The sequence below is a fragment of the Molothrus ater genome, chromosome 4 (genome assembly GCF_012460135.2).
Source record: "Molothrus ater isolate BHLD 08-10-18 breed brown headed cowbird chromosome 4, BPBGC_Mater_1.1, whole genome shotgun sequence".
Lineage (NCBI taxonomy): Eukaryota > Metazoa > Chordata > Aves > Passeriformes > Icteridae > Molothrus > Molothrus ater.
This window is the reverse complement of record NC_050481.2, coordinates 40,386,335-40,409,319: the sequence shown is the minus strand read 5'-3', so window position 1 is coordinate 40,409,319 and position 22,985 is coordinate 40,386,335. Positions and strand designations below refer to the sequence as shown.

The 22,985-nt window shown below is 41.4% G+C and overlaps 1 protein-coding gene across 5 annotated transcripts in view; it reads right to left on the bottom strand.

Annotated features, from left to right (window-relative positions):
* The window catches only part of STOX2 (storkhead box 2), a 143,925-nt gene that overhangs the window by 52,543 nt on the left and 68,397 nt on the right, over positions 1-22,985 (bottom strand). Inside the window, exon 1 of one of the 5 annotated variants that reach the window (XM_036381829.2) lies at positions 18,667-19,404. The exons of 3 other annotated variants lie outside the window; for them this stretch is intronic. In XM_036381829.2, coding sequence (XP_036237722.1) covers positions 18,667-18,832 — 166 coding nt within the window. In that variant the 5' untranslated portion in view covers positions 18,833-19,404. Of the gene's footprint in view, positions 1-18,666; positions 19,405-22,985 lie in introns of those variants that run through there. One more of the 5 variants, XM_036381831.2, reaches the window with a different exon arrangement.

Sequence of the window (22,985 nt, the reverse complement as noted above, 5' to 3'; positions counted from 1 at the left end):
AAAGCATTGTTTGAGCACAAAGATTCAACTCCTTTTGAGAGGAATGGCATGGCCTCACATGGAAGAGAGTGGACTGCAATCACCTGGGATCCATTCCAATGTGAATTTTTCCTATGATCTTGATACTTCCAGGTGCTCATTCAAATGCCAGTCTGTACAGGCTATTGGGATGACTGGAGGCAGGGTCTGGAAGAGCCTGCACACTCTTATTGAATGCAATAAAAGTTCTCATGCCAAACTTCTTATGCTTGTCATAAAACACTCAACAGCAACCAGTATCAGTCTCAAATTTGCCAGTTCAATATACCTGTATCCTATGACTCATGCTATCATCTTGGATGTGTTAGCAACAGCTGTTCAAGTAACAAAAGTGTAAAATGTGGCCTTGATGCCATTAACCTATGTATATTTTTAACAGAATATTTATAATGAAAAATCATAAGTCAGATCTAAGTAGTGTTTTTGTTATCTTGCCTAATGCACTGTTAGATTTTGCTAGTGATGCTACAGAGTTTGTGCATGTTTGGGATTTTCTCCTTTGTTTTGCTGGCAGGACCAGAGAAGTCCCAGGGCTGAGACTGGTGGAGAGGCAGCGTTCCCAAGGACTGTACAATAGAGCAGTGTTTCCTAAAGTAGGTTATGTGAAGGACGAGCAGAAAGGCATCAGAGGGAGGGGTGACTGTGGAAAATATGGATGATATCATCCTCAGCATTAGCAGATCTTTGAAAATACATGGCAGTGATTTATTATCCTGGTAGATGATAAGGAGCTATGCTTCCAAAAGTTGGGAAAGTGCAGACCTATCCCAGTGTTTCCTTGTTTCACTGAATCCTTTTAACCAACTAGTTCTGGAAACATGGACAACTTGGTTATAAATGGCCACGTGCTCAGCCTTTGTCTTAAGCCTATGCCCAGATGACCCATTTTGCACATTTCAACCAAGAATAAAGTGACCTCATTTTCAAAAGTGCTGAGCACCAGCTGTTCCTATTGTATTCACAAACTGCACTATAGGTTCCTGTTTTCAAATTCTTGACCTCAAAAGAATTTTGAGGCAGCAGAGTGGTTGTATGTTCTTCCACTTGCCATATGCCTATTTATTTTAGTTCAAATATAAAAGTCTGATTCAACTACTTTAAAATCCTGAATGCACTAAATCCTGAACAAGTACTCTTGCCACTAGAGCTTAAGTGCAACCTAAGTGAGCCACGTGATCTAAAAAAAATATTTTTGCACAGAAGAATGATTGAAAGTCAGAGTATTTAGGCTTTTACTCCTGGTTTCTTTTTTATTTTCTTTCTTTATAATGAATGGCCTAAAAATGGGGGAACAACAGTATCCTAGATGCTACACCTGAATTTGTATTTCTGGGATTAAGTTTGTTTGTTAGTTTAAAAAACTCAAGATCATTTTGCTATAGCTTTTGGCTAGTGACTTTTCCCTAACAAACAGGTATTTTGTAGTTTTAAACTGTTACTTAAGTAGTTTTAAACTATTAATTGAACATACCACTGTCATCTCCAGACAAAATATCACACTGCTTGTGCAAACAATAAATGCAACTACCTTAACTCTCCCCCAAATCACAAAGCTTCAAATCAGCAAAATCAACAAAGCAACTTACCCACAAATCAGAAAATGAGTCATGCTGATGATCGGTGCACAATATTTGGTTTTGATTTTCAAATTAAGCTGGTTTTTAATAAAAAGATAGCAAGAAAACCTCAAAATAGATTGAACTTGCTATGACTTCTTGTTGATCTCTACTGAGAAGATACTGATTTGCACTGCATTGGATCCCAGTAAAAAAGATCTTGACTATGTGTGAGGAAAGCACTACTGCTTTTGGGCATAAGTAAATTAATCTATATAAAGACAGTACATAAATGCACACCACCCACTAATACAAAAATCAAAAATATTCTCTCTCCAAATACAGTATTTTATTATTCACAGTATTATACTCTCCACCTTGAAGAGAAATTGATTGTACTCCCAAATCCAATAGATCTTGATATTTTGCTTATGTTGATTAGTCAGCGTTCTATTTTGATTCCCCTGTAAAAGTAAACCTGGTCTTGCTTTGTACTTCTAGCTCTGCCTGTGTTTTACAACAGCAGAAGGCAAAGTTGTGGGAAGGAAGCTTTTCTAGAAAGCAGGGTCATTGGGTGGGACCAAGCACCCAGAAGAGGAGAGGGTGAGATAAAAGCAGGAGGGTCCAAGGTAAAGGCCAGGTGCAAAAATGTTGCACAGATGGACTCTCATCCCTGAGAACCAGAAGCAGAGCAGATATAACAGTAGCTCAAAATCATTGGTTTGATACAGTTTTCCGAAATTCTGCTCATACTTGCTGATATTTTACAGGTCAAACTCTACAAATGCAACAGGAAACTATCTGAAACTTGCTGGTGAAGTGCATCTAAAGAGTGGCTTTTGAAAATAATTCAGAATAGAGACACTGTCAGATCACCAAAAGTCTGAGATTTATGAAGGTGTCTGAGCAGACACCACAAGATAACAGCAAAGGAAACAAATAAAAATGGTCTCTTTCTCTTGGTGACACAGTCTTTGAAATACAACTTGTTTCCGTGGTCTGAGAAAGATTTGTCAGTGACGTTTTGAGAAAAAATGGCTATAAATCCTGCCAAAAGCAGCTTATAAATCCCTTCACACATCACTACTTTTGGCTTCACTTGTTCCATACTGCTGATGCTCTGAGAATCACCAGAAAGCACATCCCTCCCTTGACCTCCAAAGCCAGACCACAGTATTTCCAAGCTTTGCACTACTGGCAAGGCACAGAGATTTGCTAATATCACAAGAAGAGCTGGCTGGTCTTGTTTGATGAACTATCATAAGAACAGCTATCAATTCAATATTAATTTGATCCTTAATGCTATTTTTCCGTGTAAATTATAGCTGCAAACGCAATGAGGTCATCTTCTCTAATCATGAATGCATGACAAGCAACATAAGGTTCCAACTTTTGTGATTCACACACTAAATGAAAAAACTATGCAGCAAACATGAATTTCTTATCTACAAAAGCAGGTTATGTCTTTTCCTTTTCAAAGAACAAAACCAATACAAGAAACCTACCCATACCAAGAAACAGCTGAGCATAACTATGATTTCTAGATCACTTTAAAGAAGCCATATATATACTCTTTATATATTCTCACTGCTGCTCTGAACTGGTTTCAGGCAGCTTTTACAATTTTTCAACACAGCAGTAGCCATGATATATTCAACAAATTAGCTTGCACTACACCCATCCTTTCACAAATGCTTGGTCAGACAGATTTGATGGCGGGTCATCAGCTCTTGTGCAAGGGATCTCAGAGTCCCACCAGCCCACCCAGGACTATACAATCCAAACCCTTTTTGGCTGTGAAAGAGGTGACAAGAGGGCTGGCAGAGGATTTACACTCATATTAGTATTTCTATACAAAAGACTTCCAAAAATGGCAAAATTGAGATGCAAGTACTAAAGAGAAGATTTAAATGCAAGTGCCAACATCAGTTCTTGCAATTAAACTCATTAGACTTTGGCCTTTTCCTTCTGACTACATTTGTGTCTTCAAAGATAAAAGTAGTCAGGCCAAGAAAAATACCCAAAATGCTCACACATAAAATGCAGCTGCTTAGCATATGTCATTACCACACTCACTTCAAAAACACTGAGCAACTTAAACCTGCAAGCCACTTGGCTTTAGCTACAGATAAATGCCTGAGATAAGAGAGGTATAATTGTTCAATGTAATACTGTAGCATGTTTTATATAAACATTTGCTAACACTGCACTTCATATATTTCATTTCAGTGTTGTGAAGTGCTGCTGAATGTTCCAAGTTTATTTATGGTCCGCTTCTGTAATATTTACACATCCAATGTTCCCCCTGATGCTGCATTAAATATACTATCCTAGCTTCAAATAGAAAGGAGCACGTATGCTTTACAACAAAGGGCACAGCCTACAGGTTTCCAGCAGTTACCCAGCTTATTCCTCTCCACTGCTGAAAGAGGAAAGGGGAAAATCAGAAAAGAATGTGTTAATTTGTCAAGAGAACATGAAATTGGGATTAAAGGTAGCTTTTGCATTTAGTAAAATGCTTTGGGTCTAACCATAATTTTTCTATAACCTAACTATTAAGTAAATTATAACATCTGAAATCAGGATCTCCACAGAGGAGACATGTTTGTAAACTTCTTGGACAGTTTGGTTTCATAATGGAATGTGTGGTGTGACACTGCTGGCTCTCTTAGCACTGTTCTTCCATATCACAGCTCTTGGAGAGCCTCAAGCAAACTTATGTTCCCACAAGTCTTGGTGACCCACCACAAGGTGTACTGAGGTAAGACTGAAGCCAAAGCCCAGACATACAAAGAGACATCAAACTACCTGGAAGGGAGAGATGAGAGAAAGGGATGGAAAACACAGCTCACAAAGACTTCCTGGCTTTTTTTCACTTTAATAGCTCATTGTAACTACCAGGGAAAAGTCCTGCAACCTCCACTCAAAGAATTCTCCCATTGAATACTTCAGTTTTCTGCCTGCTTTTCTGCTGTAAAAAGCAAGGGGAGGCGCTGCCATATTGCAATGACAGCCAGGCACAGGTCAGAATCATGGGAAGGAAAGGCAAACTTTGTGATGTCACACCAGCGCACATTTCAGCAAGGTACGACATCACACCACAAAATCAGGCACCTTGCCCTGATTTTAGAACAGTCTACAATACTCAGCAGTAACCATTTCTGGCTCCAGGTCTTCCCCTTCTGTCCACCAACATGCTTTGGACATAAGTGCCTCAGGGTCCTCCCCTCTACCCGAGCACCAAGAGCTGCAGCTCCTCCCTTTCACCCCTGTGCAAGCAGGGGATTGCCACCTACAATGCACATGGGAGAGCACACTGAGGGCACCACTGCCACAGCAGTGACAGCACCCCTTTCAATGATAGCTACTGCAAAGGGAGATACTCCACAGCAGTGTGATGATCTTCCTTTAAATCAGACAATTAGGAATAAACCAACACCACTAATAAATGCAGGACTAAAGCCTGATGGCTTTCATACTGCAAATGATCCTTGGTCTTCCCTGAGCACCATCAAGTGAAGTCCAATTTTGTTGCCTGGCTCTGTCTACAGAAACCATCCTACTGTTGCCAGCAATGAACTCAACGGCCTTGCTTTTGTTCTCATGCTACCATAAACTAGCAATAACTCAGGTAAAAATCAATAGAATTGTACTGGTATACAAAGAAGAATCTGACCCCATGGTAAATGAGCTGATTTTTAATGATCCTATAATTAGAGAAACTAAATTAAACATTTAACAATTTACCTTTGCTGCTGCTTCTAAATTAGCTAAGAGAGACTAAAAGCACATACTTTTTTCAAAAATTTACTAAAAAAATGTTTCAAATCCTGCAAATGACATTTTATATGTTTTCAATGTGCACTAGAGTTTAAAATGCTATTTTTTTAATGTGGAATAGTAGCTTCAGACTCTAAAATCATGGACTTTGGAGGTACTCTGATTAAGCACTCACTAGACAGATTGGATCATGGACTGGAATGGATGAAAACCAATGTCCTGTGAGAATCTCAGAGCTACAATGGTGTTTAAGAACAGTTCTGCAAATAAAACAAGTGACAAATTCAGAGTGCTGAGAGGAAATTCTTAAATTTTTTTTAAACTGAAGTCTATTATGAAAATTTCATCACTTGTTATCATATTTACTGCTTTCTATCCTGTATTTTCTACCATTTGCATTGTTTTTTTTCAATGTTTATATTTTACTCTTGTTAGAAAACACATCTCCAACATCAATTACAATTACTAACAGCATGCACGTCTAAATAAACACCTGCAGATGTACACAAAGCATAAACAAAATACACTCATATTGGTATAAAACACAGCCTCCTCAAGTAAAACATATTAAATGGATGTGCTCTGATGTTACATTAACAAGTAATATACAGAAATCTTCACAAGAAGGGTGGAGATTAAAAAGAGCAGTCTTAAAAAGAACATACATATAAATATATATGTATAAAGTAAAATTATATAAACATGTATGAATATATTATGGCACTCAGTACATGCAGCAAAGTTGGTTTGTACATACACAGCAAAAAGACGATTCCTGTGAGCATCAGTGAATGTGCATGGTGGATCTCTTGGGAAGGCTGGACCATGTGCAGTGTATACACAGACAATCTCTGGAAGAATCACCACACACAGCTGTCTCCATCCACTTCTACACAACACATCTGAAATTTATTTCAGAACACTTATTTCTCTTATGCTGGTCTATGGATTGACAGAGCTTGGGGACATAATTTTGATGGATACTCAGGCAGCTCTGCAGAGAGAATGTTGACTGTATTCAGCTCCACACTCCACCAGTGTTTTCAAAGGCAACCCACTGAGCACATAGATAGAGTTAGTTCAGGCCCATATGAAAATCCAGGTATGTGAATTTTGAAATCCCTGCAGTCCATCAGCCTTCAGAGATGCTGAACATTTGCCTTCTTCAAAAAACCAGCACTTTTACAGAGACACCCAATGTGTCATAGGCTCAGGAAGCCATGCTGTAAAGTTATGGCCTTTAGCTATTAGCTGAACCAAGATCAATCTTGTGAGCCCCCCAATGCCTTCAAAATAAGGAAAAGGGATACCTTAGAGACATGAAACATTAGGATCCACTTCTGCATCCTTTTCTCAGGTCAACAGCTGTCTTGAAACAGCAGTTCCACTTTACCAATAAGCAGGAGACTTGGAAACAACTAATGCCTTGGCACCAGATCCTGCTTGGAATTTGAATCAGGAGTTGATTTTTTTTGGAATGTCAAGAGTTGATATAACAAGAAATTTCTGCTTAATGCAAGCCTTTCATCTAGGCATGTCACCTTCAAGATGAGAGGGCTCCTAAGGCCCAGAATTCAGAGGGAAAGGAAAGGAAGGAACTAAGAGAAGAAAACTATGTGAAAGGAGTAAATGGAATTACAGAAATAATTAACAAATGCTTCTTTCGTGACTTCAGAAGAGAATGTGTGATGACATGAATCCCAGTTACAGGAATCTGCAATGTCTATGTTGTTTGGAGACATGGGATTAACGCTGCCTCTTGACCTAACAACTGATCTGCTGCTTTTCCACCACCAAAAATACCAAGAACCTGAAAACCTCCTTCTCATGTGCATATATTTCTCATTATTAGGAAAAGCAGCAAAAGAGGACAGGATGAAACCTAATGCTAGTTTAGTACTGACAATGCACACAACTTGGGGCTGCCACAGTGCAGCTCCCCTCATGCAAGGCGAGGTTGTCACTCCCCTAACACTGCCTGGTATCACAGAGTGCACCTGCAAGCAAAACTTCATGAGGACTGCTAAACAAACTGTATTGCCTGAACCAATAGCAAAGGATGGGAAGCATACCAGGGGGAGCACCAGATGCACTTGCTTTCTCTCTCCACTTCCTTAGATACCTGTTTGTGGTTATAGTTGGACACAGCAGAGTGGGCAAGGCAGACCAGGGTCTCAACTGGCACAGCCACTCTCAGGTTCTTACTTGTTGCTGGAAAAACATAATCCAAAACTGCTATTGAAAGACAACATATACCAGAGCAGGTTTTAGATGGTTTTTTTCTCCTTGCTGGTCCCCCACAGCAAAATACCCCTCCCAAAGTTATGCACAGCAATCACACACATGCATCCATCCATTCAGGAGTACATAAGAGGTCAAATGCTCTGATCTGAGGAGCAGGTTTGAAGCTAATTTGCTATTAGAGATAAAATGACACTTCCCATGGGTAGCTGTGCTGTCAGACAATTTTGACATGCCTAGTACTGACAAAGCTTGGTCTGACACGGACACACTAGTAAAATTCAGTATCAATACCTTTTTGTATGCTTTCTCACTGCTTGATCCACACCATCCTATTCAACTGCAACATTAATTAGTGAATGAATTATGATGACACAGGCATGTTGAGCTTTTTACCTCAACTCTTTTAACTTACCTTTTCATAATTTAACTCTAAATGTAATCTACAGTGAAACACTTCATTGTACTTAAGTACACTGTTGTAGGTGTGAAAAAGGGATCACTGTTAGGATAAAAAAAAATAACCATAAAAAGCCAAGTGTTGTATTGTAGAGCCTGTTGGTCTATTTGGAACAATCAGCACTGCAATGAAAACCAGACGAGATTATCATCTGGTAGGCAGAAAAAATATTGTATCAATTTTGAAATTAGCTCAGAGACATGCAAATGAAAGACCAATAGTCCTGATTTAAATACAGCCAGGTTAAGGACTTAAATTGAAATCTGAGGGTGAGCTGGTAAAAGTGAAGCATACTTCTCATGACCAGAACACAACAACATCAGCCGTCTCTGGCAGAACAGCAATTCTGCTCATGACTCCTCTTTTTGTGCTCTGCCATCATACCCGCCCTTGTTTCTGGTAAACCTGTCCCAGTTTCTCTAGCTGTCCCATCTGTGGCCCTAATTCAAAGGCAGACTCCAATTAAAAGGGAGAATTACTCAGCAGTTACAACTACATTCTTGTCAGCCTTTCCAATTCTCCTATGGAGGCAAGGAATACGTGCAAGAGAGATGAGTACATGCATTGCTCATGGAAGGATCACTGCTGTGTGTTAAGGTTTCCTATCTAAACAGTCAACCAAAACTCTGTGCACTTTCCCACTAAAGGACAGAGTCAGACCCTTGGGGCCTTAAGGTACATTCTCATGTAGAACCATCAGCACACACACACACAGAGCACAGGCTCGCCACATATCCAATTAAATAAACTTATATAAATCATATTTTACTGTGCTGCACAACAGGCTATATGGCTGACCACATCTGGGGAAAAGTTATTGTATGTGGCTCTAATATAAACAATGCCTCACATAGCTACTCCAGCCTCTTGTGAAAAGAGGTAGTTAAGAATGTGATTTTTAAAGCCAGGTCTCTGAAACATGCCTGAATTTTACACCTATGGTTACTGAAGAATATTTCTGCAATTAAAATAATTACACAGACTGAACCTAAGATCGATTCAAAGGAAAACGCCTCATGATTTTAGCAACAAGCAAAAAATGCAAAATATTTCATTTAGGGATGGCTATATATTTTTCCAACAAAATTGGAAGAAGTTGTTCAGAAACTGAGATTTCATTAAAACTGGAAGGAAAAAAATGCAGAAAACCATTTCTTGCTTCTCTGTTCTGTGAAAACATTTCAGTCAAATCCATTCCTATGCAGACATCCCATGCAAATACAATTTTAAGACTTCACTCTTGAAATTCATTGCTTATGGAACATTTGTATCTAAATAGAAAGAAAAGTAACTACATCCATCCATAATGAAAGCAGAGACTAAAGATCTATTTGTAACATATTACAAACCCCTGAATATTCCCTGAAAATGGACTTCCTTTATTGATAATTTTTGACTGGACTAGTGCAAGGGGAGGAGGTCAGTGCACAGACAAACAGCCAGCCAATCTGCTCCCACCTGTAATCCCATCTCCTCATCCATGAAACTGCCCTGAAACCAGAGGCTGAGGGATTGCTCGGGCTTTGGGTGAACTTTCCATGGCCACTGGAATTTGTCCTCCATCCCTCAAAAGAGATGTACTGCAGACACGCCCAATTTACAAGTGGAGGTTGCAGCTGTTCCGAACTTCATGTTACAGGCAATAAACTTCTCTCAAGTTTCTGGCCACTCTACTCACCCAGCCAGCAATGCAGTAATTACACCCAAAAGCACACAAATCTGAAGAAAAACTCGTAAAAAAAATATTTCTGCTTCACTCCGTTTAAAAAAATATTTAGTTTAAGGCTCACATTTTGTGAAACAGGCCACAGTATGGTCCAAGAATGCAAAGTCTCACAAGAGCAGAATTTAGAATGTTCTATGAAAATGAAGAATGGTACTTCACTCTGAAATGTCATGAAAATTTAAGAGGCAAAGTCAAGTATCACAATGAAATTTAGTACATCATCTTTACTGGCTTACAGGATAAACAGTCCAATTTATAGCATTTACAACATTATTGCATATGGTCAGAAGTTCATCTACAAACTAGGTCACAGGTCATCAACAGGAAACTCATAGGAAATTATGGAGGAAATTAAAAGAACACAAATGGGCAAAGAAACTAATTTATACAATCTAGATTCTTCCAGCACAGCTTCCTGTGCTATGATGAACTCAGCTTTCATACTGAACTTTGCCTTTTCCAGGCCGCATTAAGTATTTCTGAAGTGTCTATTATACTCTCTAAGCCACAAAATGTGCAGGTCAGATTCACTAAAAAGAGCCATTCCGGTTTTTTTCTTTAAACAATATAGCTGGGAAAGGAAATGGTAGCTAGAAAAGATGTTTTGAGATCATTAAATGCAGATTTATCACTACTGGCACCTGAACAATGGGTGTACAAGATCCTTCATTGACACAAATACCACAGTGAGGACAGATATCACCGAAACACAAGAAGATATTCTCATATTCCTTCACTTCCAGCATCCCAGCCAAACTGCACCTGCACTTCTGATCATGTTTGAGAAGATGACAAGTAGTATCTGTGGGCCTGTTCTACTCTCACATTAGACATGCTTTTCAAAATAAAACCCCTGGTCAGTAAGGCATAGGAACAGAGAGATCTACAGCTCATCTAGGTTATCTGGACAACTTTTGAAAAGAAAAACTGCTAAACAGAAGCAGTTACTGCTTAATTGTTTAGAGCTGAAAGCTGAATGCACTGTACTGCCTATACCTTTAATGTATCACACAGAAACAAAAGTTAGGAGTAACTTTGCAAGACATGCAAAATGAAAGACTGGCAAGATGCCTCAGCTGTCTCTTCTTGCTCCTTTAGTTAAATAAAAAGACCTACTATAAATGTGATCAACTTTTCCTTCATTCTTTTTCACAATACCCAAATATCCACATAAGGTCCACAAAATAAAAGCAGTTTAAGTTTATTCTTACTCTGGTGCTTTTACACCTTATGAAATTTAATAAAAACATCAAGATGTGTTTTTCAATATCAAAACTTAAAATTTCTCATAAATTGTGCATTTGTAGCTATCTTCTGCAGATAGTATTTCCCACTGAAGCAACAAAAAAACGCACATATACTTTAAAATTTTAGGAATCACATAATCTACAATTTGATGAAAAACAAAACTATTTTTGTTGATCTGAACATGGGATTTCACTTGCAGAATGAGGATTGCTATGTTCACACTGAACACACCTATTACTGGATGTCTGTTCTTACCTGCCATTACCAAATCAAAGCCTGGGTTGAGAAAGGATCCTTTTTTGTGATGGGCAATATTACAGTATAAAACAAAGGAAAAGGTTCTCCTACTGAACTGATTAAAACAGAAGCACAGAGAACTGCAGAAACAGTTAAAAGTACCCAGGAAAACAAAGTCAGTGACTGATACAACTGGGAATACATCCCTCACCTACTAACTTTCAAACCCAGTGATTTTAATCTCTCTTTGAGGGAAGGAAAAGGGGAAGTTGCTATCCTCTTTATAATGAATTCAAGCCTGTTGAAAATCAAGTTTTCTTGTTTCGGTTACCTTTTGCAGCCTGTTTAAAAGCTGCCAATACAGATCAGGATTCTGTCTAAACTAGACTGCTCTACCCACTCCATCATGCTGCACACCCAAATATACTTGCTGTAAAGCCAGGTCTTCCTTTTCCCCCGCCCCCCTCCACAGGCAATTTGAGCAAGATAATTTCAGCACCTATATGTCATCCAAGAGTGAGATACAAAACAGCATCAGTAGAGCAGCCAACTCAATAAAATATGCTGAAAAAAGGAAGCTGGTAGCTATAAACAACTTTCATACCCTTTCATAGTTACAGGCAATCACTTGGGAGCAACAAATTCTGGTTTGGGAAATTCTTGCAACTTCAATATTCAAGCATTTTCCCTAGGACTACTCTGGTTGCTACTGGCCTTGATACCAAAAATTCTGCAAGAACAAGTACAGAAGGACAAATTCCTGAGACTCTTAGAAAAGCTTTTAACCCTTGTTTCTGCTTCCTGTCCTATCTAATTAATCTAGAAAAAAAGACCTACAAATGAACGTGTTCAGTTTAAGTTCAGGCACTCAGGTCTCAGTTTTAATGATGTCTATCCTTTTTCCCTTTTCTGATAAAAACTAAACCCAATGGTTGGACAGAATTGCATGAAGCATTAATTAGCTACTTCTTACAAGGGGCAATCTATATTTCCAAGCGAAGATTTACATCTACACCACCAAACCCATCAGATATCCAGTTTTGGTAATTTAATGGTAGTTTTGTCATTTACACTAATGGAAAGTATAATGTTTTTCAAGGAAAAAACCCAAATATCATTGTGTTATTCAGCAATTCTTATACAAGCTCTAACTTAGCTGACAATTTTTGATCACGGCTGATACTGTCTGGCCACTTCCAACTATGTAAAAGCATGCTTAAGGGGATCCAAGAGTAACTGTACCTGCAATTTTTTTCAGCACTGCTTTACTTGAGTCGTGGCCCAGAATTTGGATTTGATTCTGTTTTAATGCTGTTCACAGAGATATTTTACAACCTGCTATGGGATATAAGGCAGTCATACTAAAGAGCCTTCCAGAAAACTGAAAAAAAAACCCCAATTTTTGGAGGATTTCTACAACATGCTTAGCAAAATAGAATCTTTCTGGTCTTCTGATGGTACTTTTACATCTTTAAACCGTGCAAAGAATGTTACAAAGATACTAGTTTACTCTGGGCTGAACTTTCCAGCATACAAATGAAGGCCTATTGTTGCTCATAGCTGAGGAGGTTATCGAGCTAACCCAAGGTGATCTGAAGAATCCTCACATTTCAGGCCCCTCCAACAAATAACGCATTTTGCAAAGATGTGGCTGCTATTCAATTCCAAAATGGCAAGATATTCAACACCCTTCAGGTTCATCAAGTGTCACCAATGGGGTATAACCTCTACATCTGTGAAAGACTGGGAGCTATTCGTGATGAATCAGTACTGTGTTTGTTCTGAACCCTTGTCTACTCTTGAAAGAGGAGCTTCCTGTATCTTCAGTAGTCTATCATGATAGTGTTCATATAGAAAAATTACTTCAGTCACAGGATTACCAGAAAGCACAACTAGAAATGTATTCAGACCCAGACTGACATTCCAATACAAATGTCAATGACAGCCTTTGGTGACTTGATTGTGGAGTGCCTCTGTGCACCCCAACCTGGCCAAAGGTCCAAGCAAACCAGCAGAGAGACCATGGAGACTTTGAATGCAAGCAAGAGCAAGGGGCTAGGAAGGAAAAATAACCTGGAACTTAGCCCTGCAGAGATGAGTGCTTTGAACTGAGATAGAAACATGAACAGGTGTAGGTAAGATAGGCACACAGTCTTCTCTTTCTTTGTTGTATTCATTCCTCTTTGATTTTACTTCTAATGCCATGAAGAAAAGAGACTCCGGATGCCCACACTCATAGGTCACAACAGCCAGAAAGAGCAACAGGTACTCAGCTGCAGTTTGGTCACACAAGCAGTGCTCAGGACACTGCCCACAGCTCAGTCTAAAAGTGAACTCACGGGCATGCAGAAAATGTCTTGGCACCTGGTGGGCAAGGACCAGGCATACACGTGACACAACACACAGGCATGGGCACAGCACTGTATGTGAGTTAAACCACACATACAACCACAGAAACAAAAACCAGGGCTCTACAGGAGAGAAGAGCTTGTCTTTTGAATTCTTTTAGGCAAGAAACCGGGGAGAAAACAAAATGAAGTAGAAACTGCACAAAAATGACTGGTCCGTGAACTTGAACCAAGTTTGTGGTCTGAAGACACAGCACACTTAGATCCTTCCCCCATATCAGGATGCAATGAAAGTTCCTAATTCTCTGTCACAGTAAGTGGATGCCACAGAGACCAAAAGGGACTGGAAAAACACAGTGAGCCCAGCAGTAACCTCCCAAGAAATAAAGCAGGCACAGCCCCTGAACTAACTGAACAGAGTGACCCCCTCAGGTTCACCAGCTCACCACAGACTGAAGCAAAAGAGACAGAGCAGGATCCAGGAGGTAAAGCTGGTCCTACTAGCCACTGACACCCATATACTCTCAGGTTTTATTGTCCCAGCAGTGGGTCTGGCCTAAAACAACACAAAACTACTCAGAATTCAGGCAAGCAAGGAGATCACATTACTGTTAAGAAGATATATGGGAAGCTGTTTCTGAATACCACATTTAAAAAAAGAAGGTGATGCAATACTGATTATTCCATTAAATATTAATTACAATACAGCTGCTTTCAAGCTACAACATATTCCTTTAGATAACTGAATTAAGGGACAGGAGAACTGAATGAGCTTTGTGTGTATTTGGCACTTCTCAATTACGTTAAACCGAGTTCTTCAGCTCATGTGTAATTATCTCCAAATATTAATCTTTAGACTTACAGATTCAAGCTTTAAAAAAATCAAAACAAAAACTTAGGACTCTCAAATTTGCTCAGATGACTCCCAAGATCCTTCTTACTGTTCAAGGAGCTTCAAGAGTTTATCTTAGACCTTTCATCAAACATTCCTGAAAGAGAGAATGAGGTTACCTTTTCCTCCTACAAATTTTGATTTGCATACAGATACCATCAGTTGGATAGCAGGGTTACATACTTCTCTCCTTTCCCTTCTACTTAAACTTGGTAATCAAACTCCAGTAACAGCAGACAACGAGACTGAATTTTATTCTTCAGCTTTGAAGGACTGAAACCTCAGCAAGGAAAATGTAAAGCAAAGAGCAGTAAAGTAGCTGCACACTTTTCAAAGGTAACCTCCAAACAACCATGCTCTGGAATTAGTTTTTTCCATTGCAGAAAGCTCTTCAGACATTTCTTCATGCTGTGACTGTTACCCTAGACCATCTCCATCTCAAACTGACATGTTACCTTCAACACCAGAACTGTCAATTAAAGTAAATGAAGAAGGCTGCAGGAAAAGTTTTTTCTTTCAAGAGCATTACTCAGTTCCAGTAATATTTAATGGCTGGGTCAATCACAGGATGCAGCTCCCCTCTCTGCTAAAACAAAATCCAGGATTTTCTTTTGTGTTTAGAAGGAAGAAAAGAGGAAAAAAAAGGCAAGAAGCTTCCAATATTTGAAAAGATATATATATATATATATATATATATATATATATATGTATAAAAATTCATTTAACTGTTTGGAGACCACCAAAGTTGCATTAAATTTTATCCTGCTTGGCAGTTGCATATGATTTCTTTATTTTCCCTTGAATTAAGCAGCAATTCATCACAAACTTCAAGTATATTTCCCCCTTTTCAGTAAGAGGTACTGTATACATGTATATGAATTGTATTGGATTCAAACTTTCAGCCTCTCTTCTCACACAAGGTCGAAGCTCTACATTGTTGTAATTTTCTTTTTCAGTGTTTTTTCTCCAAGACAGTCCTCCACTGGGAAATTAATATTCTGCATGAACAATGAACTCCTTGCATGGCCTTTGAACCTAGTGGTTGCTAGGAGGCCTAAAGAAACCCTGGAGTACAGCCTATTTAATAGCACGTATCAAGAGATTATTCAGAAGCAAAAATGTGTGATTTTCTAAATTGTCTGCTTTTTTTCCTCCTTACTTCCATCTCCATTCATCTGTCAAACAATCTTTAGATTTCATATGAATTGCATCTGCATCAATTTTCTATAATTATGGGCAGTTTGTTCCCCGAGTATTGAAAATGTGACTGGCCAGCCACCAATGCGGCTTCAAATCAAGCAAATATCAAACCGCTCCTTACTCAGTTTTACTGAAAAGGCTGCTTAAAATCAGATGTGCTTCACCACTGTAGCATGAGGTTTGCACTTCCATAATAAACATGGTTCTGCTTAGGGACTGTATTTTCCTCATACAAAACACCATGGCATTGACTGCAGAACCATTACTCAGTATTTCTCTGTGCTGAAAGAAATATATATAGCTTCTCCATTCAATTCAGGCATACTTGAATATTAACATTTCAAGCTTTTTAGCATCTTACTGAAGGTTGTTTGATTGTATGCATTTCCATATTTCCCCAAGCAGAGTAATTGAGGCAAAACCCCAAGGTTTCTTTCCCACCCTCCACCCCCATTCCAAACAATGAGGCATTTAATTAAAAGATAACCACAACAATGTTAATGGTGATGAGGTTAAATGGTTGGATAAACAGAATGCAGCCCTCTGAAAAGCCCATGTGTTTCAGGACACTTTCTCCCCTACAACACTCTGGGTGACAAAGAAAGTATTTGTATTTCTGATCCTCACAATTTTTACACCAGTGGACTTCCTACAAATTTCCTGCAAGGAAGAAAGTTTCCTTCAAATAGTGAGAAGTGTACACAGTAGCTATTTCTCCCAAAACTAATATTTGGAAAGGCAGTGGACAAAGATCCTTTAAAAAAAATTAATGTGGCAACTCTCCATTATGAGAGAACAATTACATTTCCAGATAAAAGCCTTACAAGCTGTTGTTAAGGTTGAAAAAATCAACAACAAGAAGAAAAACCCAAAACAACAAAACCAACAAATATTTGCTGATTTTAATTTTCAACATGTTCTCCCTCCAAAAACTTTAACAAATTAGTAGAACTTAACATGACATTTGTTCTTATCTTCAGTTGTTGCAATTGAAATGACTACCCTCTATAGTCATAAACAAGTATTCTTGGTCTGGAAATTACTTTAAAATATCTGTAGCAGATTAAAATTCTGTGCCCCCTCCTACCTCTCAAGGACACGGGTATCTGCCAACAAATGCAGGGTGACATATCTGATTCTGCAGATTGCCGGTGTTCGACTGTCTGCTTGGTTGGTACCAATCTTGCCAACATAAAGCTTTCACAGAGCCAGAGCACTTTGCTGAAGAATTAAAAACAAGCAAGAACCACAGCACTTGGCACAAAATGCTCACGTGAGCTCCTTCTCTTTTAAATATGGCCTTTCACACTGAAAGAAGGGCCTAAAAAGTACTGACTTCAACAGATCTGCCACAGGGTATGTTACACTGGGAATACCAGGACATTCACCCAGAACAATAAAAATATTTGCAGTATTGTCAGATTCAGCTTTCCAGACACTTTCACGTCCTGCAGCACCAATGGAACAAGTCAACCACTTCACCAACACAACCATTCTCCTCTTCAGCTGTCCAAGCATAAATTTTCCTTGTTGTTTCTACTCACTATGTGACTTCCCAGGAACCAGAGCACCAATTGCCAAAATGGCACAATACTCTTACACAGGCAGATTTTTCAATGAAATGCACATTATTTCTCTTGTACTTGGGCATGAAAGAAAAAATAGTCACGAGGCACTTTTAAAACATGAAAAACCAATCCTGACTGAAGAGATATGTTTATTAGGGCCAGGGACAGGAAAGTGAGCATATAACTGAAAACCACAATCTTTGGCTCAATCTTTGCAGCAGAAATGGGGCGGAAGGGGGACAGCAGTACAGGGCTGGAGACGTTTTCAGTAATGCATTATAAATACCTTAGTTTTCTCCTTTCAAGGAATCTGCCTACTCAACCTAAATTGTGCCTCAGAGGGAGAAACGTGCCTTTGTGATAAATTGGGATTTGCCATCATAGTAATGAAACATTATGTCCTATCATCACAATAAACAGGCAGCAGAACAACAAAGGAGGTTTCCAGGATTTTCTGCCCCCGGCCCCCTCCCCATCAGCATTTTCCCAAGTCGTCTTTTGGATGTTTATGAAATGCCTTAATTCCAAGGCCATTAAGATGCATTTCTGGATGGAGCAGATTCTACAAATAGTACTGAGGCTTTCCAAAATCTCACCAGCACTCCATCGGAGGCCAAGCCTCTCCCTGATGCCTGCCTTTCCCTGCGCTGTTTTTTGTTTTGTTTGTGCTTTCTCTTTCCCATGCACAAACATGTTGGTGCAGTGTCCATTATTTCCCTACGGCCTTCCTTGAAAGCCACTGACAAATGAATATACATGCACGTGTGCGTTCCACCACATACAGAGGTCTGGTCTCCTTCTACACCTCAAAAAATAAATGCAAATGTGTTTACAGTCATTTTCACCAACACATGCCTTGACATTGCAGAAACATGCAGCTGAAAGCCTGAGAGACTGTAACAAGACAACTGCATTTGCAACCACAAGTAACCCTTTTCCTTTCCAAAATGGAAAAACACGAAAGCCTGATGAATTAACTAGAGTTAACTGCATTTTAAGAGGAATGTGTGGGAGAGCAGTAAATATCCAGCACATGCTTTTACGCACAAAAGGCGCAAAGGGCTCCATGCTCTGCACATCCAGTCATTTTTGTCTGCTCTTCCGCAACAGAGATGCAACCGTTTCTCTCATACATTTTATTTCACTAGACTAATAGATTTTAAACACCATATTGCGAGGACACCGCTGTGAATCTTGCAGAGGTACAAAATGGTGGATGTATGCTATTTTTTTTTTCATTATTCCTAACAACTCAGCCTCCCGATCGCAGGCTCCCCTCCGTACCCACCAACACATCCTTCCCAGCCAGACACACATCCCGAAGCAGCCTCGCAATAAAGCTCTCTCGCATACACAAATTATGTTACAAACCTGATGTCATGTAGCCCCGTGATGCCTGGGAAATAAAAGCTGGGGGGAAGTGCTTGTGCAGTCGGTAGTCCTTCTCGCTGCGGGACCTCATGCGGTCTGAGGCCCGGTCGGAGAAGTCGGAGCTAGGCCAGGCCCGCCGCAAGGTCGTACTCCGCGTCTTCTTCATCCTGAGGATGGCCGAGCCTACTCCTCCCGCCGCAGCATGGGTCAGGGCTGCGCGCTGCCGGCCATCAGCCTAGCGCGGCCACCGCCGGGCCGCAACCTGCGCGCATCTCGCCGCTCCCTCTTCTAGGGCGCCAGCCGCGGGTCCCTTCCTTTTTTTTTTTTCTCTCCCTCGAATGATCCAATTTTACACACGTCCCACAATGCATTACACTTCATTTGCAATCGGTCCGGCTTATAGCTCCCAGATTTGCGTGGAGGAAAGGCACGTTATGTGGCTTCTCAGGCAAAAAAAGGAACGGGGGGGAGGGGGAGCTGGAGGGGGGCTGGGGACGAGAGATGTGCAGCGTGGGAGCTCGGGGGTCCCGAACAATGGCCCGATTCAGCCCGGCCGTGCTTAGCCAACTGTGAGCCCCGACACAAAAGGCCCAAACAAACGAGGAAAATCCCGCGGCCGCCGGCTGCGACCCCGACCGCGGCGCGCCCGGCGCTGGGGAGGAGGCGGCAGCTCCCGGCGCGGCGGGAGGAGCGGCGGGAGGAGAAGGAGGAGGGAGAGGAGAGGAGGGAGGGCCCAGAGACGCCTCTCTCGGCCGCGGGACGAGCGAGCGGATGCAGCCGCGAACCCCCCCCCCCGTCCGCCGCCTCCTTCCTCCTCAGGCCCGCGGCGCCCGGGCGACCGGCAGCGGCCCGCGGCCCCCGGCAGCGCCGCGCCTCGCCATGGTCGGCGCCGACTCCCGCCCGCCCGTCCCCGGGGCTGGATCGCCGCCGGCTCCGCGCTAGGGAGGGCCGGCGCGGGGGGGGAGGCCGCCAGCCGCTCCGCCCGCCTGCCCGGCCCGCCCGCCGCCTGCCCTCCGCCTCGCCGCGCTGAGAGCAGCCGCTGCCGGAGCGCCGCCCGGGCTCATGCCACTCCCGCCGGAGCCGCGCTAGTCCCGCCGGGCTCCGCGCTCCCCCGCGCGGCACCGGCTCGCAGGCGCCCGCGTACGAAACCCCGTGCGCGGCAGGGACCCGGCCCCCTCCCGCCCGCTCCCGCTCCGCCTCCTTTCCGTCCGTCCGTCCGTCCTTCCTTCCTTCCTGGCGGGGGCAGTGACGGCGGAGCGCCGGGCCGGGTGCGCAGCGCTGGGCACCCCGCACGGCCGGGCTGCGGGCAGCGGGCAGGGAGAGCGGCGGGCAGGGCGGCCGTGCGGGCCGGGCCTGGCCATCGGCCCCTTCAGGCAACGCTGCCGCCCCGGGCCAGCCGCGGGGCGAACGGGCGGACACGAGCGAGGGAAGGGCGCCGGGACAGATGTGCATCCCCGGGGCACCCTGCGCAGAGCCTGCGGGGCTCACCCTCGCATCCTCCGCCGCCTTTCCCCATGGGCGCCTGAAGAAGCGGCTCTCCCCAGGAGGGCCCAGTCAGCCACACCGCCACATTGAAACCCAGCACACTCCACAAGGGTATCCAGGACAGCCGGGCTGCCCCCTCGCTGGCGGGAAGGGGGTTCCCACCCTCTCACAGTGGCTCACACATCTACTCCCAGGGCACCCTCTTGAGTGGGGCCTGGCCACCCAGGCATTTTATGAACTCCAGTTAACCAGAACTGTGCAAAGGGACTCGGTTCCTCCTCTGCAAGACGGCTCTGAGCACGCCCGGTGTTGTCAGGTGCTGCCACCGTTATCAATGGGGACAACTGCAATGCAGGGATGTAAAAATGTTGCTTTTGCAGCCTAGTTAAATTACTTATATATTTATATTTTTATAATTAATCCTTCTTACAGTGGCTTGTGTCATATTTCTAAGAGCATGGAAAAACAGAGGGCTGTAATTTTGTAACTGGCACTTTTCAATAGAGGTGAACCAGTAAAAGGATGACCATCAGTGAACGAACTTGATACCAAAGGCAGTGGACCATGAGATACTATCCCTGGGCTGCCTTGCTGCATGGCTATGGGTGAGTCACTTCAGCAGCCACCTCAGCCCATCTGCCTGCGCTGCTGCGGGCAGCACACACACCAAAGAATTATGCAAGGGCTCGGATGCAGCAGTCCCTTTCATATGAATAGAATATACATTAATGAAACTCAGCAAGAAAACTGAAAGCTAAATGCTATGGGGTTCTTTCTCATTCAGCCTCATCTTTTTCCAGCTGTGAATAGCAATCAGGAAAGACATGTTTCCACTGATACTTTGTATACTGGTAGCAACAGGAAAAAGTTAAGATGAGAAAAAAGATGGCCTAGAGCTCCTCTAGTAAAAACATAAGATTTTCCCTCATGAAACTTACTCATCTAGCAATTTACTCATCAACCTACGCAAAGCTTATAATAGAGCATGTTTTCACCCTCAGACCAGAAAAACCATAAGAACTTTTAGAATCATTCCATTTTTCTCCTTGAAGGCTGAGGTTGGGGTAGATTGGTTAGCACTACCTAGATAAATCAAACCTAAAAAATGTACCTATTTTACCAAATGTAGAAGCAAATTAAATTCTATTTAGGAGCATAAATTCATATTCCACTATCTAAACATTGAATGAATGATGGCTTTGCCTTTCCAGCAGTCAAGAAGTGGTTGGATATAGTTGGCCAGCTAGCTTCAACTTATTGCTGAACTAAACTCAACTTTTCTCCTAGTCTAGACACAGCCCTAGATATCAATCTGTTCCATTAAAAGATGACATGAGACAAGAGACAAATAGGAATCAGCAATGAGGAGGAAAAATGAGGTCAAGAAGTAGAAAGACAGAACAAAGCAGGACACACACACAAACACTCTTGACAATAAACAAGGCCACAGTGATCTTTACACTGGCTTTTTGTATAATTATTCCCAACTAAAATATTCTAACAAGTATCAAATAAAAAAATATGGGATGGCTCTGCAAGTGTCAGATAAAGCACACATCCCAATTCTTTTCAAGCAATGTGCTGTGCACTAATGAACTGGTGGCTGCACAGAAGTCTTTCAAGTGGCTTTAATTGACTTAATTTGTACACTTCCATGAATTGTCACAAGAGTCATACAGTACATATAATTAACACATGGTATCATCTACTTATCAGTTGTAGGAATTAGACTGGTTCACAGTTTTGGGTACAGATAATGACCCATTTTCAATGTGTGGTAATTTTAAATGAATAATAATTTGCTCCTACAACTACGAAAGGAGGAGGGAATGAGAGAAATAAGCAACTGTAGTGGTTTGGCCCTCTGGCAAGATCAATTTTCCCTTCCCACATGTGAGGAGATCTGTTTAAAAACAATTTAAAAACATCTCAGTATTGAGACGTTGTTCCTGTGGTCACCTAAAGTTCCTTTTATCAAGTCTTCTCACAGTTATCTTGTTTGGTTTCAGCTTAAAGTCTTCTGACATGGTATCTGAAAGAGTACTCCTCTTTGAAGAGAGGAATTCAGAGCAAGTTTCCTCCTGCTCTTGAATTGTTTGAAGTTAAGTGTTGTTACTGGGATGAATCAAATATATAATTAAAGACCAAGTTTAAGATTTGGCTGTTTTCTTTGGAATAAGAGCTAGAACTCTGAGTGTAATTGATTTTTTTGCTTCAGTGGCCAAACTGAAATAAAACTATTTTCTTCATGTGATCTGAAAGCTAAAACTTAAGTGCTTTAAAAAAACAAAACAAAACAAAAGAACAAACAAATCCACGACATTTTATTCTGAGACATTTAAGTTTACTTGTTTTTTAATGAAGGAAAATAAATTTCTGGATTTGTATGGCTATGTCAGAGCAGAGTAAGGAAAAGATTCTGAGCTATGGAAATTGTCTAATAGAGCTTGCTAGAAGTAAGGAAAAATTCTTCTTCCAGGCATGAATTATACTAATGGGAATCTGAACACTTGGTAGTGATGAGAAAAATTGAGATGGTGGCAAAGCTTGTGGTTTTGGTTTTTTTATTCATCCATAATTTTTTGGAGGGGGTTTTGTTTTGGGTTTTGATTTTTTGTTTGTTCTTTTGGGGAGATTTTTTGTTTAATAAGGGAAAGGTTAAACTCAGAAGCTTTTTACTGAGAATAAGATAAAGCATTCATTTTTATAATTTGGTATTTAGTGTCCAACAGGAACCATCTCTATCTTGCATTACTAGAGGGAGAGGTGATGCTTGGATAAATAGACCATAGAGATCTTGGGGAAAAGGTCTGAACTAAACAAAAATTAGACAT